Below are 13,419 nucleotides of genomic sequence, written 5' to 3' on the forward strand. Positions count from 1 at the left end.
AGTGCGCAACACCACTTTGTCAGGGTGCACAGACAAGTATGGGGGGCTTTGAAGGCCTGAAGCTCACTCACTCTGCGAGCAGAAGTGATGGCAACAAGAAAAACAGTCTTGAAAGTGAGGAGCCGTAAAGGGCAATTGTGCATTGGCTCGAATGGATTATGCATTAAGAAAGTATGTACAAGATTGAGGTCCCACTGAGGCATGATAAATGGAGTGAGAGCAAATAAATGGGTGAGACCTTTAAGGAATTGATTGACAATAGGAGACTTAAAGAGTGAGGGCTGATCAGGTAACTTAAAAAAGGCAGAAATAGCCGATAAATACCCTTTAAGGATGCCCCAAGCAGAGCCCTGCTGGGCTAAAGAAAGGATGAACAAAAGAACCTCAGAAAGAGGAGCAGAGAGGGGATCAATAGATTTGTTGGTACACCTTGTCAAAAATGTATGCCAACAACAGGCGTATACCGTTTTGGTGGAGGGACGCTTGGCTGCCAAGATAACGTCACAGACTTTGGGTGGAAGGTCAAAAGCCATCAACTGCTGTCGCTCAATCTCCACGCATGAAGGTGGAGATTGGACAGGTTTGGGTGGAGAACAGCCCCCTGCTGCTGCAACAGAAGATCCTCCCGAAGAAGCAGTCTGAGTGGAGGATCGGTAGCCATGCTCAATAGCTCTGGATACCATACTCTCCGTGCCCAGTCCGGAGCCACCATGATAACTTCAACCCGGTCGTTCCTGATATTCGTGAGAACTCTGGGCATAAGTGGCATAGGCGGAAAGGAGGCCAGAGTTCCACTAGAGGCTAAAAGAGTCTCTGAGCGAGTGCCGCTTTGGAAATTCCAACGTGCATAACAGCTGACATTGCACGTTCTCTGTGGAGGCGAACAGATCTAACCAAGGCTCTCCCCACTGCTGATAGAGACCTTGCGCCACCTCTAGATGTAGACGTCATTCGGGATCGACTATGCATTGATGGCTGAGTTCGTCTGCTCTGGCGTTCAGAGAGCCCGCCAGATATTGAACCACCGGGGTAATGTCCTGATGTTCCAGCCATGTCCAGAGGGGTAGTGTCTCCTCACAAAGGGTCCAGGACCCTACTCCGCCCTGTTTGTTCCGGTACCACATGGCGGTAGTGTTTTCTGTGAACACTTGCACTACTTTCCCTTTGAGAGAGGGAAGAAATTCTTTCACTGCAATCCGGATTGCCCAGAGCTCCAGAACATTGAAATGGAGCCCAGACTCCACTGGAGACCAAAGGACTCTGATATCTGCCTCTCCCATGTGGCCACCCCATCCCAGAAGTAACTCATATGTCACTATGGATAGATTTGTCTGGGGAAGAAAGAGGGATCTGCTGTGGACCCAATGTGGGTTCGAAAGCCACCACTGCAGGTCTTTCGCAGTCCCCTCCGAGATCTGGACCATGTCAGAGAGCTTTCCCTGATGCTGCGCCCACTGGAACTTCAAGTCCTACTACAGAGCCCGCATATGCCATCTGGCATGTGTCACTAGCAGGCTTCAGGAGGCAATGAGGCCCAGCAGCCTCAGAGTCAGTCTTACCGAAACCCAAGACAGAGGCTGAAAGATCTAAATCATAGCCTGAATATCTTGGACTCACTTTTCAGGAGGATAAGCCTGAAACTGCTCTGTGTCCAGAACAGCTCAGATGAAAGGGAGTGTCTGAGAGGGAGTCAGGTGTGACTTCGGCACATTTATAGTGAACCCCAGTATGTGCAGGAGGTTCGCCATGGTCTGAAGGTGAGAGATGACTTTCTGGGGTGAGTCGCCTTCAACAGCCAGTTGTCGAGGTAGGGGGAGACCGAAACCCCTAACCTGGGCAGATGAGCTGCAACCACGCCCTCACTTTCGTGAAAACCCGAGGGGCGCTGGTAAGGCCAAAGGGGAGCACGGTAATTTGAAAGTACTTGTGACCTACCACAAATCGTACGTAACGTCTGTGGGCAGGCAGGATGGGAATGTGGAAATAAGCGTCCTGCAAGTCCAACGCTACCATCCAGTCTCCTGGGTCCAAGGCAGACAGGACCTGTGTCAGGGTGAGCATTTTGAATTTCTCCTTCTTGAGGAAGTAATTGAGGTCCCGAAGGTCTAGGATAGGATGTAAGCCCTCTTCCTTTTTGGGCACGAGAAAGTAGTGGGAATAACAACCACAACCTACTTCTGGAACAGGGACCTTCTCTAGGGCTTCCTTGGCCAAGAGAGCCGCAACATCCTGGCGGAGAAGTGACAAATGATCCTCTGGAAAATGGCTGACTGAAGGAGGCATGGTTGGTGGAGCAGGTTCGAAGGGGAGGGAGTAGCCCCTTCGAACGATCTGCAAAACCCACCTATCTGTAGTGATGGATTCCCAGTGGGGCAGTTGATGGCGAATCCTGCCACCAACTGGATCGGAGTGAGGGGATGGACTAGGAGGGTTTGGAGACTGCAGGCAGGGCAGGGGTTGACTGGGCAGACCGCTGGTTCCCTGTCCCACGACCACTTAGGATTCCGGAATAAGGAGCCCCTTCCTTGGCCACAAAAGGGGCAAAAGGTGGACTGATGGGGGTGAGGGGCAGTGGAAATGCCGAGTGACCGAGCCGTAGTCTGGGAGTCCATGGACCTCTCCAAAGCAGAGTCCACCTTGTCTCCAAAGGGCATGTCCATAAGAGACTGTTGGACATCTCCCGAAAAATCAGATGTACGCAAACAGGCGTGGCACCTCAAGGCCATCGTCATCGCAACCGATCTACCTAAAGAGTCGTTTGTGTCCAGTCAACATCTGATTGTGAACTTTGCTGCATCTCACCCATCAGTGACAGCTTGGGAGACGATAGCATGGACCTCCTCTGGTATCGGCAGCAGAACCTGAATGACCGTATCCCACAGATAGTGGGTATAGCAGACCAAAAGGCATGCGGTGTTCATGGACAGCAGCGCAAGACTGGAGGAAGAAAACATCTACTTCCCAAATTCTTCCAGCCTTTTTGATTCCCTATCCAGGGGTGCAGAAGGGAATGCGCCCGAGGAAGAGGAAGCATGGATGACAAGGCTCTCAGGCGTGTGGGGTATTGGGACAGGAATTTAGGGTTGTTCGGGACAGGCCGATGGCGGCAAGCGATAGTCCTGTTCACAGGAGCCCCTGGGTTGGGTTTGGACCAAGTACCCAATAGGAGATCAGTGAGGGCTTCATTGAATGGTAGAATGGGCTCAGATGTGGAAGCCCCTGGCTGAAGCACTTCCGTCAGGAGATTTGACATGACCTGAACGGTAGGCAGCTCAAGGCCAAGGACCTCAGCCGCCCTACTGACCACCATAGAATAAGATGCTCCCTCCGCCTTAGCACGGTAGGAGGAGACAGCATGCCAGCGTCTGGAGAAATGTCCAGGCCACTGGCCTCGCCCAACTCCTGTGCCCAGTCCAAATTAGGGTCATCCTGGTATTCATAAGGGTTCAGGGACCCCTCCAATCCTTCCCCGAATTCATACCCATTAGAAAAAGGGCCAGAATCCGACTTGGGTGAATAGGCCCCATAGAAGACAGAGACGGCACCAGCCAACACCGTTCCAACTCTGAGTCGTCGGGATGAGGATTGGGTCGTAGTCAATGATGGGCACCACCACCTTTGGGAGCACTGACAATCGAACCAGCACCAGGGAAGGTCTCAATGGTACGACCGGTGCCAGTGCGGATCAGAGAGCGGATCGGATGGAACCTCGGTGGCCGGAGCTGAAGCTGCCGTCTTGGAAACCGATGGTCCCCCGACCGAACCCCTTGGGCCCGAAGGCTTCGTATTGGGGTCGGCCTGCGCAAAAATGAGACGCATGGCCTCATAAAACTCTTTCAATTAGGGAGGGGTCACTCTGTCTCCCAGAAACTCGGGGAAGCGCAGAGCTGACCCAGAAGCAGGCTCTGAAGACAGAGGCCTCGCGCGTCACATCAGCTGGGTGACGGGATCTTCTTACCTTGTCCCGAAGACTTCGAGGAAGAAGAATTGTGGTGGCTCCGCAAGTGGTCTCGAGACCTTCCCCTCGAGCCAGACCGGGACCTACTCGGAGACGAGCGCCGGGCTACCCTGAGTTTGAGGGACCGTTCCCTCAAGGCCTTCGGGTGCATGGCCCGGCACTCGGAGCACGACTTTGGGTCGTGGTCGTGCTCCAGGCACCACAAACAGACCCGATGCAGATCCGTCACCTACAACATGCGGTAACAGTCCTCACACGGTTTGAAACCGGTCTTCGTGGACATCCTCGACGCACCAATAACTCACTAAAAAACTCCACATAAGGGTCGAAATCGGTCAAAAAGAGACCAGGGTAGCTCTCTCCGGATCAGCGCGTGGCGTGGAAAGAAAAGATCTGCCATCACTGTGCTGAGGTGGCGTTTATGTACTACTCCCAACGTCATCACGGCAACTACAACATGCGACTAAAATGATCCTCTGGCTAGCTGATGACATGACAACCCTCAGGCATAGACATACATCCAACATCACCTTTCAGCCCATGTTCTTGAAAAATGCATGGAATCCTCCAACTAATGTCTCTCATTGGGCACCATGTCAACTAGCAATCAAGATTCAGGCCTGCATTAGGACAAGAGACCTGCCTGCTTGAATCAAGAGACCCTTCATTACTGGCTATTTGCAGTGGAGTGACAGTCCTTTTGATCCTAATGCCTTTAGCACAATTAATTATACACCTAAGTTCCTCTCAGACTATTATCCTATGTTTTTCTTCGTTATTTTTTCTTTGTTTTAAAAGATTGCTCATTAAATTTATTCCACTTCTACAAATCTTACCAACAAAATTCTTCATTACTTGTTCAAGAAATCAATTTAAATGTGCAAACATTTACTCCCTTCCCTCTATTCCCAACTTCACCCTCCATACGCCAAGAAAAGGATTTGAATCATACACCTTAGTACTTGATTCTAGCATTGGGGTGCATATTTACAAGCCCTATGGTGCAGGGCAACACAGAAAGTAACCTTGCTGCACTGCTCTGGGCCACAGGAAAAGGGTAGAAATGCACTGTATTTACAAGACACAGTGCATTTCTCACCTTTGCCCCTGCGCTGTCACACAAATTGCTGCCTAGCGACAATGCAGGCACCCTTGCACCACGGGTGCATGAGGGCAGTTTTATTAAGCCTCCTGCAGCGCACAGAGAAAGAATTAACAACGAGGAGAAATAAAGATATTTCTCCTTGTTGTGCCTGCCCTAGAGAGGCGTGCAGTTTTGGCGCATTCCTAGGTTACAGATTCTTGTAAACCTAGGAACGTGTCAAAACCCATGGGTGTTGTGTAGGAACACCTCCTGCAACACCCATGGTACGCCTCCCTGATGCAGTGTAAGGCAACAGAGTGACTTGTGCTGTGCTGCCTTACACCATATCTATAAGGCTAGGAAAAGCCATGCAGAGTGGTGTTGAGTTGCCTTGTGGCTATGGGTTTGCACTTTGTGCTGCCTGTACGTCACAAAGAGTGATGCACCTGCAGCACAAGGGGCTTGTAAATATGCTCCTGCATGATTTAGTTCAGGTGTAGGGAGGCCCTTTTTCTTTCTTTAAGTGATGTATGAAGAGGATGCACATCCTCATCAAGGGAAGGTTTTTAGGTTGAGCTTGCAAGCCATCTGGCCTGTTGTAATCTATCTGTGGGCTTTTAACCACGCCCAGGGCATGCCCATCACTATCACTCGTTCATGGGCTTGGCTTTCAAAAATCCTTTGTCATCATTGGTAAATGCCTTAGGTTTGCCCCTCCTTGAGGCAGTTTTGTTACCGCCTTGGCCATCGACCATGTTACATGGATAATTGTACTTCTGCTGAAAAGTTTGACTGTGAGTGAACTTATTTTCCCTTTAGTGACTCTCCTTCTCACTCATACTCATGGCGGCCGGGGTGCTTTGAATCGGCCTACTTATATCAGCTGTTTTACTTTTCATTTTCAATTTATGTGGCAAGAAAAGTCCAGTTAGGACTTTACAACGCTAATAGCTCTAACTCGAGGAAACGCGAGACCCATTGCATTGCAAATGCTTTTTGGTTATACATGAGTATCATAATATGAGCTAGTTATTTTCAAGCATCTGGTGTCTTTGAATGTGTACCCTCTGGATAAAGGTCAGAGTTATAGTTCATAATCCTTTGTAATCCTATAAAGTGGGCATTTCACATCTCCCTGATTTCCTCACCTTCAGTGTTTAAATAAGGTGAGTAATATGGCATCTACTTCTAGCTTAATTTTATTGGGTTTTGCCGTGCAGGAGTGAGAGAGCAGGGATGGTACTCAGTCTCACTAAATCTACACTAACACCAGGTGTATTAAACCTATCTCTTCAAAAATGGGTGGGGAAGGCAGTTTTTTTTTTTTTTAGCAGTCCAGCACGCCCTCCCCGGCATAATCAAATTCAGAAAAACACGCAGGTGTGCCTTTCCGCAGGACCACCAAGCTTTTCTCAAGACAGTGGCTCAGAAATATATGGTCATTCAAAGGTATTCTCTTCAGGATGTACCAATCCTCACTCACGTAGGCGGCATGCTTCATCACCAGGCTGTGCTCCTTGCTGGGTGGGCGCAGCAATACCCAGTGGACCCTATGGGGGGGATGTTCCTTCCTGCAAAAACAATCCTCCTTACAACAGAGGCACCCTTAAACCATAGTGCAAGGATGCCTGGGTTGGCGCTAAGCTGCCAAAACTGCCCCAACTCACGCAGTAAGGCAACAATGCACCGTATTCTCTTATATACTGTGCACTCCTGCCCTTTCCCTATCATGCAGCAAGGTGATGCTGTGCTGTGCGATTTGGCCATGAATGTGCCCCTGAATCACTATATCACAATCTCTGCCCTAGCGTCACATGACTTCACTGAAAGACGTCATCATATAAAATGAAACTGCCTACATTTTGCTTCAGTAGACCAACTATCATAGACCTCATTTGAATATCATGATTTAACAGAATTGATAGCTGCACAAAGAACAGTGTGATGTAGTTCAAGTTGATTAACCTTCCTCACAGAATTAACAGTTGAAATTTCGTATATTTGAAAAATATGCCTGATAGTACGCTAGATGCAGAGGTAAGTGCTGAATCAGAAATCATAGCAATAAAATATTATTTACTTTAGACTTGTGGTGCGCAGTTGTGTTTATCGAACAAGTCCTAGCGGAAAAGTCACGTTTATCTGTGTGAATTCACTAGCTCCTGTAAATAAGGAGCTATTGGCACGTCCTCGAGGGATCTGAAAGGTAATACCTCCATGTTATCTTCATTCCTTCTCTTTCAGGTCACAGAAAGGCTGTTTATCTTATTTGTGGTCGTTGCCAGCCAGGAAGAAGTCCAGGGCAAATATGTTGTCTGCGTTTTGTTTTTTCTGTGGAATCTCTGGGATGTTATAAGGTGAGAAACCACAACATGTCTATTGATATACGTGTCTGGAAAATACAGTTTGCAAATATAATAAGAGATTGCTGAATTCGTTTTAGCAGATGTTTATGTTACAAATATCGTAGACTGTCTTGTGTCAGTGGTCTGCATCTGTCGAAAATGAAAGAAGGGGCACAGAAGTCATCCAGGTTTAAACTGTATGTGCCAGGGCCACAGATTGTTAGGTGCCTCCCAGGACCTCCATCTCTATCTGACATACATTTCCTTTTTTTATAGCGCTACTCATAGTTCACTCACACTCAGTTCTGTGACCTGCCTGGTACATGTTCTCTGCAGCAGGCACATTAACCTTCAGCGCTATTTTATAATGATTCAAAACTGCCACTAGAAAAAATTCTGATCTCTCACAATTAGGAACGTTAATTACCTGTTATCTTGACATTTTTATTGTTGCCTGAAAAATGCTGGACGCATAAGGAAGTTCACATGCTTTTAGACCAATGGTTATTCCTAAACACAGCGCACCCCAGCAAAGTCAGGGCCAGGTGCAGCTGCACCAGTCACACTGTCCTAAAGTTGGCCCTGGTCTGTGCATCAAAACCCTAAAGTGTGCTGCACTACTACATGGGAGTAGCCTTCTGATTTGCTACGCTGTTGCATTACATTACATTGTACTAGTATTTTTTGCTTGTGACAGATACAGGTAACATACCCTGGCTGCTCCAGGTACAGAGGTCTTCACTATACGGTATTACAAACAGTCTAAGCTTGCACTGCGGTCTGCTGTAAAGTTACTGTTACAATATGCAGCAATGGGATCATCTAACAAGCCTGCACCCCGTCTCCCAAATGAAAGTGTTATAGTAATAGCTCAATGTGCTACACACATAGTACCGCTGCTGCAAAGAGTTGCATTAATGGGAAATGCCCAAAAGCAAAACCCACATAAGATATATGCAAAAGTCTGGAGCACAAAACAAATGATCACCTTTGAGATGACTTACATTTTAAATATAAAACACATACATTTAATTACAAATGCCCGTATTTATTAATAAATCCACAATGTGGGATAATAAAGTCCAGTGTCCATCAAAAATTCCAGATTACAATTATTGTCTCCATATGTTCTGTACACAAACAATATACTGTATAAGCAGCCTTAAGAATTGCAGATTGTAATTGTTGTCTCGGTATGTCCTGTACACAATTGATACGAAATACCAACAGCCAACACATGTTTCGTCTTGTAAGGTAGACTTCTTCAGGGCTTGAGCATCAAATCAGTAGTGCTCCCCCAGCCAAAATCAGAAAAAAAGGAAATGGAAACCAACTAGTATTTGGAAAATAAATCAACTTGATGAAAATATGGAATTCCATACCCCGATACTCCAGCAAAGGAGTATCAAGTTTTTGCAAAGAAACTGTTGTATAAGGTATAGATGATGATGAGGGCCACAGTAGTGAGGAAAGCAGGCAAACCTCCTGATAAGGGTAAGGTATCCCCAGTGGCGTAGCGTGGGTTGTCAGCACCCGGGGCAAGGCAAGTAATTTGCGCCCCCTAACCCGTGGATTTTAGCACTCGCGAGTGCGAGCACGCCCCCCCCCCAGATGTTGCGCCCGGCGCCCCCTGCACCCCCCACGCTACGCCACTGGGTATCCCCTATGTCCTACTCCACACAGGGGGACTATGGCAAATCGTAAAGCCGGAATACAGGTCCTGTCACATAACGGGGATACATAACCCTTATCAGGGGGTTTGCTTGGATGCTTCACTGCCGTGGTTATCATCTATTCCTTATACTGGGAACGCCCCTATGAGTAGGAGAAAGGTATCATTTTAGGCAGCATATGAGTGGATGCGCCAAAGTCAGACGTGCCAGGCACAGGAGCTCCGGCTCGGATTGATTCATTTGGGAACGCAAAGTTCGGGGGCTGAGCATTTTACCCACTGGAGGTGGCAACGGAAGATGGACCAGGGTGATTGGTCACCCACGGAGCAGGGTGGCACATTTTGGAAGAGCAGTGAGGCAGGAGGACACAGGGCAGTGAGAGGCAAACAAAAGGCTTTGTGTGCTCAGAGCTTCCTCTCCACCTGAGAGGGTCAGCATCTTCAATGTGATATGTGGTAGTCTTTGTCATTTGGGTTTCCATAACACACTTGTGCATTTTTGGTTTCAATCAGTACCTCAGGTTGACTTTTTGTGGTTAAAGGATAAGAGGAAACACGATTTGCTCATTGTACATGAACTGCATCAATAACCCGTTGAAAGAACGGCCAGTATATCTGCTCAGCGACCTGGGAACAGATATAAACTCTTCTACTTATATTGTGGGGTGATCGGCACAGAAGGGTTCTGTATTACGGGATGGCAGAAACAGATGGAGGTAGCAGTGGATTAACGCCGCTGACTTCATAGTACAACCTCCTGGCTGTAATGCCATTTATTGTCCCACAGGCCAATATTCTGGCCATCAGGATCTTTCTTTGAAAGCGTAAGGTTTTTACAGGCCCTGATGTACAAGTTACTTACCTTTGGTAACAACATATCTGGTACAGACATATTCTAGTTGCAGATTCCTTACCTTAGAATTTCCCGCAGGCGTCAGACTGGATCGGGAGATTTTTCTGCGAGAAATACCCTTGCGTGTTGGTAGGTGGCGTCGGTCGACTCCGCGGGCTTCGTTGGCATTGTGGTCGCTGTGATGACATCAGGAGAAGTACATAGACGCCACCCTCGCGCAGTGACATCAGTTTCTTTTAACGGCTTTCCACGCCAATGGGCAGAGACGCTAAGAACACTGAGATTGGTGCGCCAGAGCTAAGGACCTGAAAGGGGGAATCCCTGTCCCTAGAAATCAGTTTGCATGTGGGGAGGATGGGTGGGTGGTAAGGAATCTGCAACTAGAATATGTCTTTACCAGATATGTAGTTACCAAAGGTAAGTAACTTGTACATCTGATAGAGACTTCTAGTTTCATATTCCTTACCTTAGAATAGATACCCTAGCAATGCAATCCTCTGTGGTGGGCTGTGAACCAAGATCATACTAGGAAGTCCTGCAGGACTGAACGACCAAAGTAGCCGTCCCAACGGACCTGACTGTCCAGACAGTAGTGCTTAGCAAACGTGTGCAGGGATGCCCACGTAGCTGCCTTGCAGAGATCCAGGACAGGAACTCGCCATAATAACGCAGTGGAAGCAGCAGTTGCTCTGGTGGAATGAGCATGCAAGCCCTCAGGAGGTTGCTTCTTGGCCAGAACATAGCACGTTTTGATGCAAAGAAGCACCCATCGAGAGATGGTACGCTTTTGCACCGCCTTCCCTTTTTGTGGACCCACATACCCAACGAAGAGTTGAGCGTCCACCCGGAAATCTTTAGTACGATTGAGGTAGAACGCCAGCACTCTTTTTGGGTCCAGACGGTTGAGTCTCTCCTCCTCATGGGAAGGATGTGGGTGTGCATAGAAAGTAGGCAGAGTGATGGACTGGCCCTCCATAAAAGGGTGTAACCACCTTAGGAAGGAAAGAAGCCTTAGTGCGCAATACAACTTTGTCTGGGTGCACAAACAAGTATAGAGGCTTTCAGGAAAGGGCCTGAAGCTCACTCACCCTGCGAGCAGAGGTGATTGCAACAAGAAAGAGTTTTGAAGGTGAGGAGCCGCAAGGGACAATTATGCATTGGCTCAAAGGGAGTACACATCAAATAAGTAAGTACAAAATTGAGGTCCCACTGAGGCATGATAAATGGAGTGGGAGGAAATAAATGGGTGAGTCCCTTTACGAATCTACTCACAATAGGAGATTTAAAGAGTGAGGGCTGATCAGGTAGCTTAAGAAAGGCCGAAATGGCAGATAAATACCCTTTAAGGGTGCCCAAAGCAGAGCCCTGCTGGGCCAAAGAAAGAATTAACAGAAGAACCTCGGACAGAGGAGCAGAAAGGGGATCAACAGATTTGTTGGTACACCATGCCACAAATGTATTCCAACAACAGGCGTATACAGTTTTGGTTGATGGATGCCTGGCTGCCAAGATAACATCGCAAACTTCGGGTGGAAGGGCAAACGCCGTCAACTGTCGCCACTTAATCTCCACGCATGACGGCGGAGGTTGGACAGGTTTGGGTGAAGAACTGTCCCCTGTTGCTGCAACAGAAGATCCGCCCAAAGAGGCAGTTTGAGTGGAGAATCGATGGACATGCTCAACAGCTCTGGATACCATACCCTCTGTTCCCATTCCGGAACCACCAAGATGACTTGGGCCCAGTCGTTCCTGATTTTCTTGAGAACTCTGGGCAGAAGAGGTATAGGCGGAAAGGAGGCCAGAGTTCCACTCGAGATGAAAAGTGTACTGAGCGAGTGCCGCCTTGGAAACTCCAACGCGCAAAACAGCTGACATTGCGTGTTCTCTGCGGAGGCAAACAGATCTAGCCAAGGCTCTCCCCACTGCCAAAAGAGACTTTGCACCACCTCCGGATGGAGATGCCATTCGTGATCGGCTGTGCATCGTCAGCTAAGTTCGTCCGCTCTGGTGTTGAGGGAACCCGCCAGATGTTGAACCATCAGGGTAATGCCCTGATGTTCCAGCCATGTCCAGAGGCGTAGTGCCTCCTGACAAAGGGCCTAGGACCCTACTCTGCCCTGTTTGTTGCAGTACCACATGGCGGTAGTATTGTCCATGAACACCTGCACCACTTTCCCTGTGAGAGAGGGAAGGAATGCTTTAAACGCAAGCCTGATTGCCCGTAGCTCCAGAAGATTGATAGAGAGCCCAGACCCCACTAGAGAACAGAGTCCTCTGACCTCCACCTCCCCCATGTGGCCGCCCCAACCCAGAAGTGACGCATCTGTCACTATAGAGAGATCTGGTTGGGGAAGGGAGAGGGATCTGCCATGGACCCAATGCGGATTTGAAAGCCAACACTGCAGGTCTTTCCCAGTCCTCTCCGAGATCTGAACCATGTCGGAGAGATTCCCCTGATGCTGCACCCACTGAAACTTCAGGTCCCACTGCAGAGCCTGCATATGCCATCTGGCATGTGTTACTAGCAGGATGCAGGAGGCCATGAGGCCCAGCAGCCTCAGATTCAGTCTCACCGAAACACAAGACCAAGGCTGAAAGATCAAAATCATAGCCTGAATGTCTTGGACTCACTTTTCGGGAGGATAAGCCCGAAACTGCACTGTGTCCAGAACTGCTCCGATGAAAGGGAGCGTCTGAGAGGGAGTCAGGTGTGACTTCGGCATGTTTATAGTGAACCCCAGCGTATGCAGGGGGTTCGCCGTAGTCTGAAGGCGGGAGAAGACTTTCTGGGGTGAGTTCTCCTTCAACAGCCAGTCGTCGAGGTAGGGGAAGACTGAGACCCCTAAGCAGCGCAGATGAGCTGCAACCACTGCCATCACTTTTGTGAACACCCGAGGGGCGCTGGTAAGGCCGAAGGGGAGCACGGTAAATTGAAAGTGCTCGTGACCTACCACAAATCGTAGGTAACATCTGTGGGCAGGCAGGATGGGGATGTGGAAATAAGCGTCCTGCAAGTCCAACGCTACCATCCAGTCTCCTGGGGCCAAGGTAGACAGAACCTGAGCCAGGGTGAGCATTTTGAATTTCTCCTTCTTGAGGAAGTAGTTTAGGTCCCGAAGGTCTAGGATAGGATGTAAGCCCTTGTCCTTTTTTGGTATCAAAAAGTAGCGGGAATAACAACCACAACCTATTTCTAGCACAGGGACCTTTTCTATAGCCCCTTGGCCATGAGAGCTGCAACTTCATGGCCGGGAAGCGCCAAATGATCCTCTGGAAGGTGACTGAAGTATGGTGGCATGGTTGGTGGAGCAGATTCGAAAGGGAGGGAGTAGCCCTTTCGAACTATCTGCAAAACCCACCTGTCCGTGGGGATGTGTTCCCAGTGGGGCAGGTGATGGCGAATCCTGCCACCAACTGGACGGGAGTAAGGGGACGGACTAGGAGGGTTTGGAGGCTGCAGCGGGGGCAGAGTTGGACTGGGCAGACCTCTGGTTCCTTGTCCCAGGG

General features: G+C 48.8%; 1 protein-coding gene across 1 annotated transcript in view; it reads left to right on the forward strand.

Moving 5' to 3' along the window:
- HACD4 (3-hydroxyacyl-CoA dehydratase 4) overlaps nt 1–13,419 on the forward strand; it is a 268,024-nt gene that overhangs the window by 222,328 nt on the left and 32,277 nt on the right. The window contains exon 4 of the mRNA XM_069239081.1: nt 7,287–7,399. Coding sequence (XP_069095182.1) covers nt 7,287–7,399 — 113 coding nt within the window. The remainder of the gene's footprint in view (nt 1–7,286; nt 7,400–13,419) is intronic.

The sequence above is a fragment of the Pleurodeles waltl genome, chromosome 1_2 (genome assembly GCF_031143425.1).
Source record: "Pleurodeles waltl isolate 20211129_DDA chromosome 1_2, aPleWal1.hap1.20221129, whole genome shotgun sequence".
Lineage (NCBI taxonomy): Eukaryota > Metazoa > Chordata > Amphibia > Caudata > Salamandridae > Pleurodeles > Pleurodeles waltl.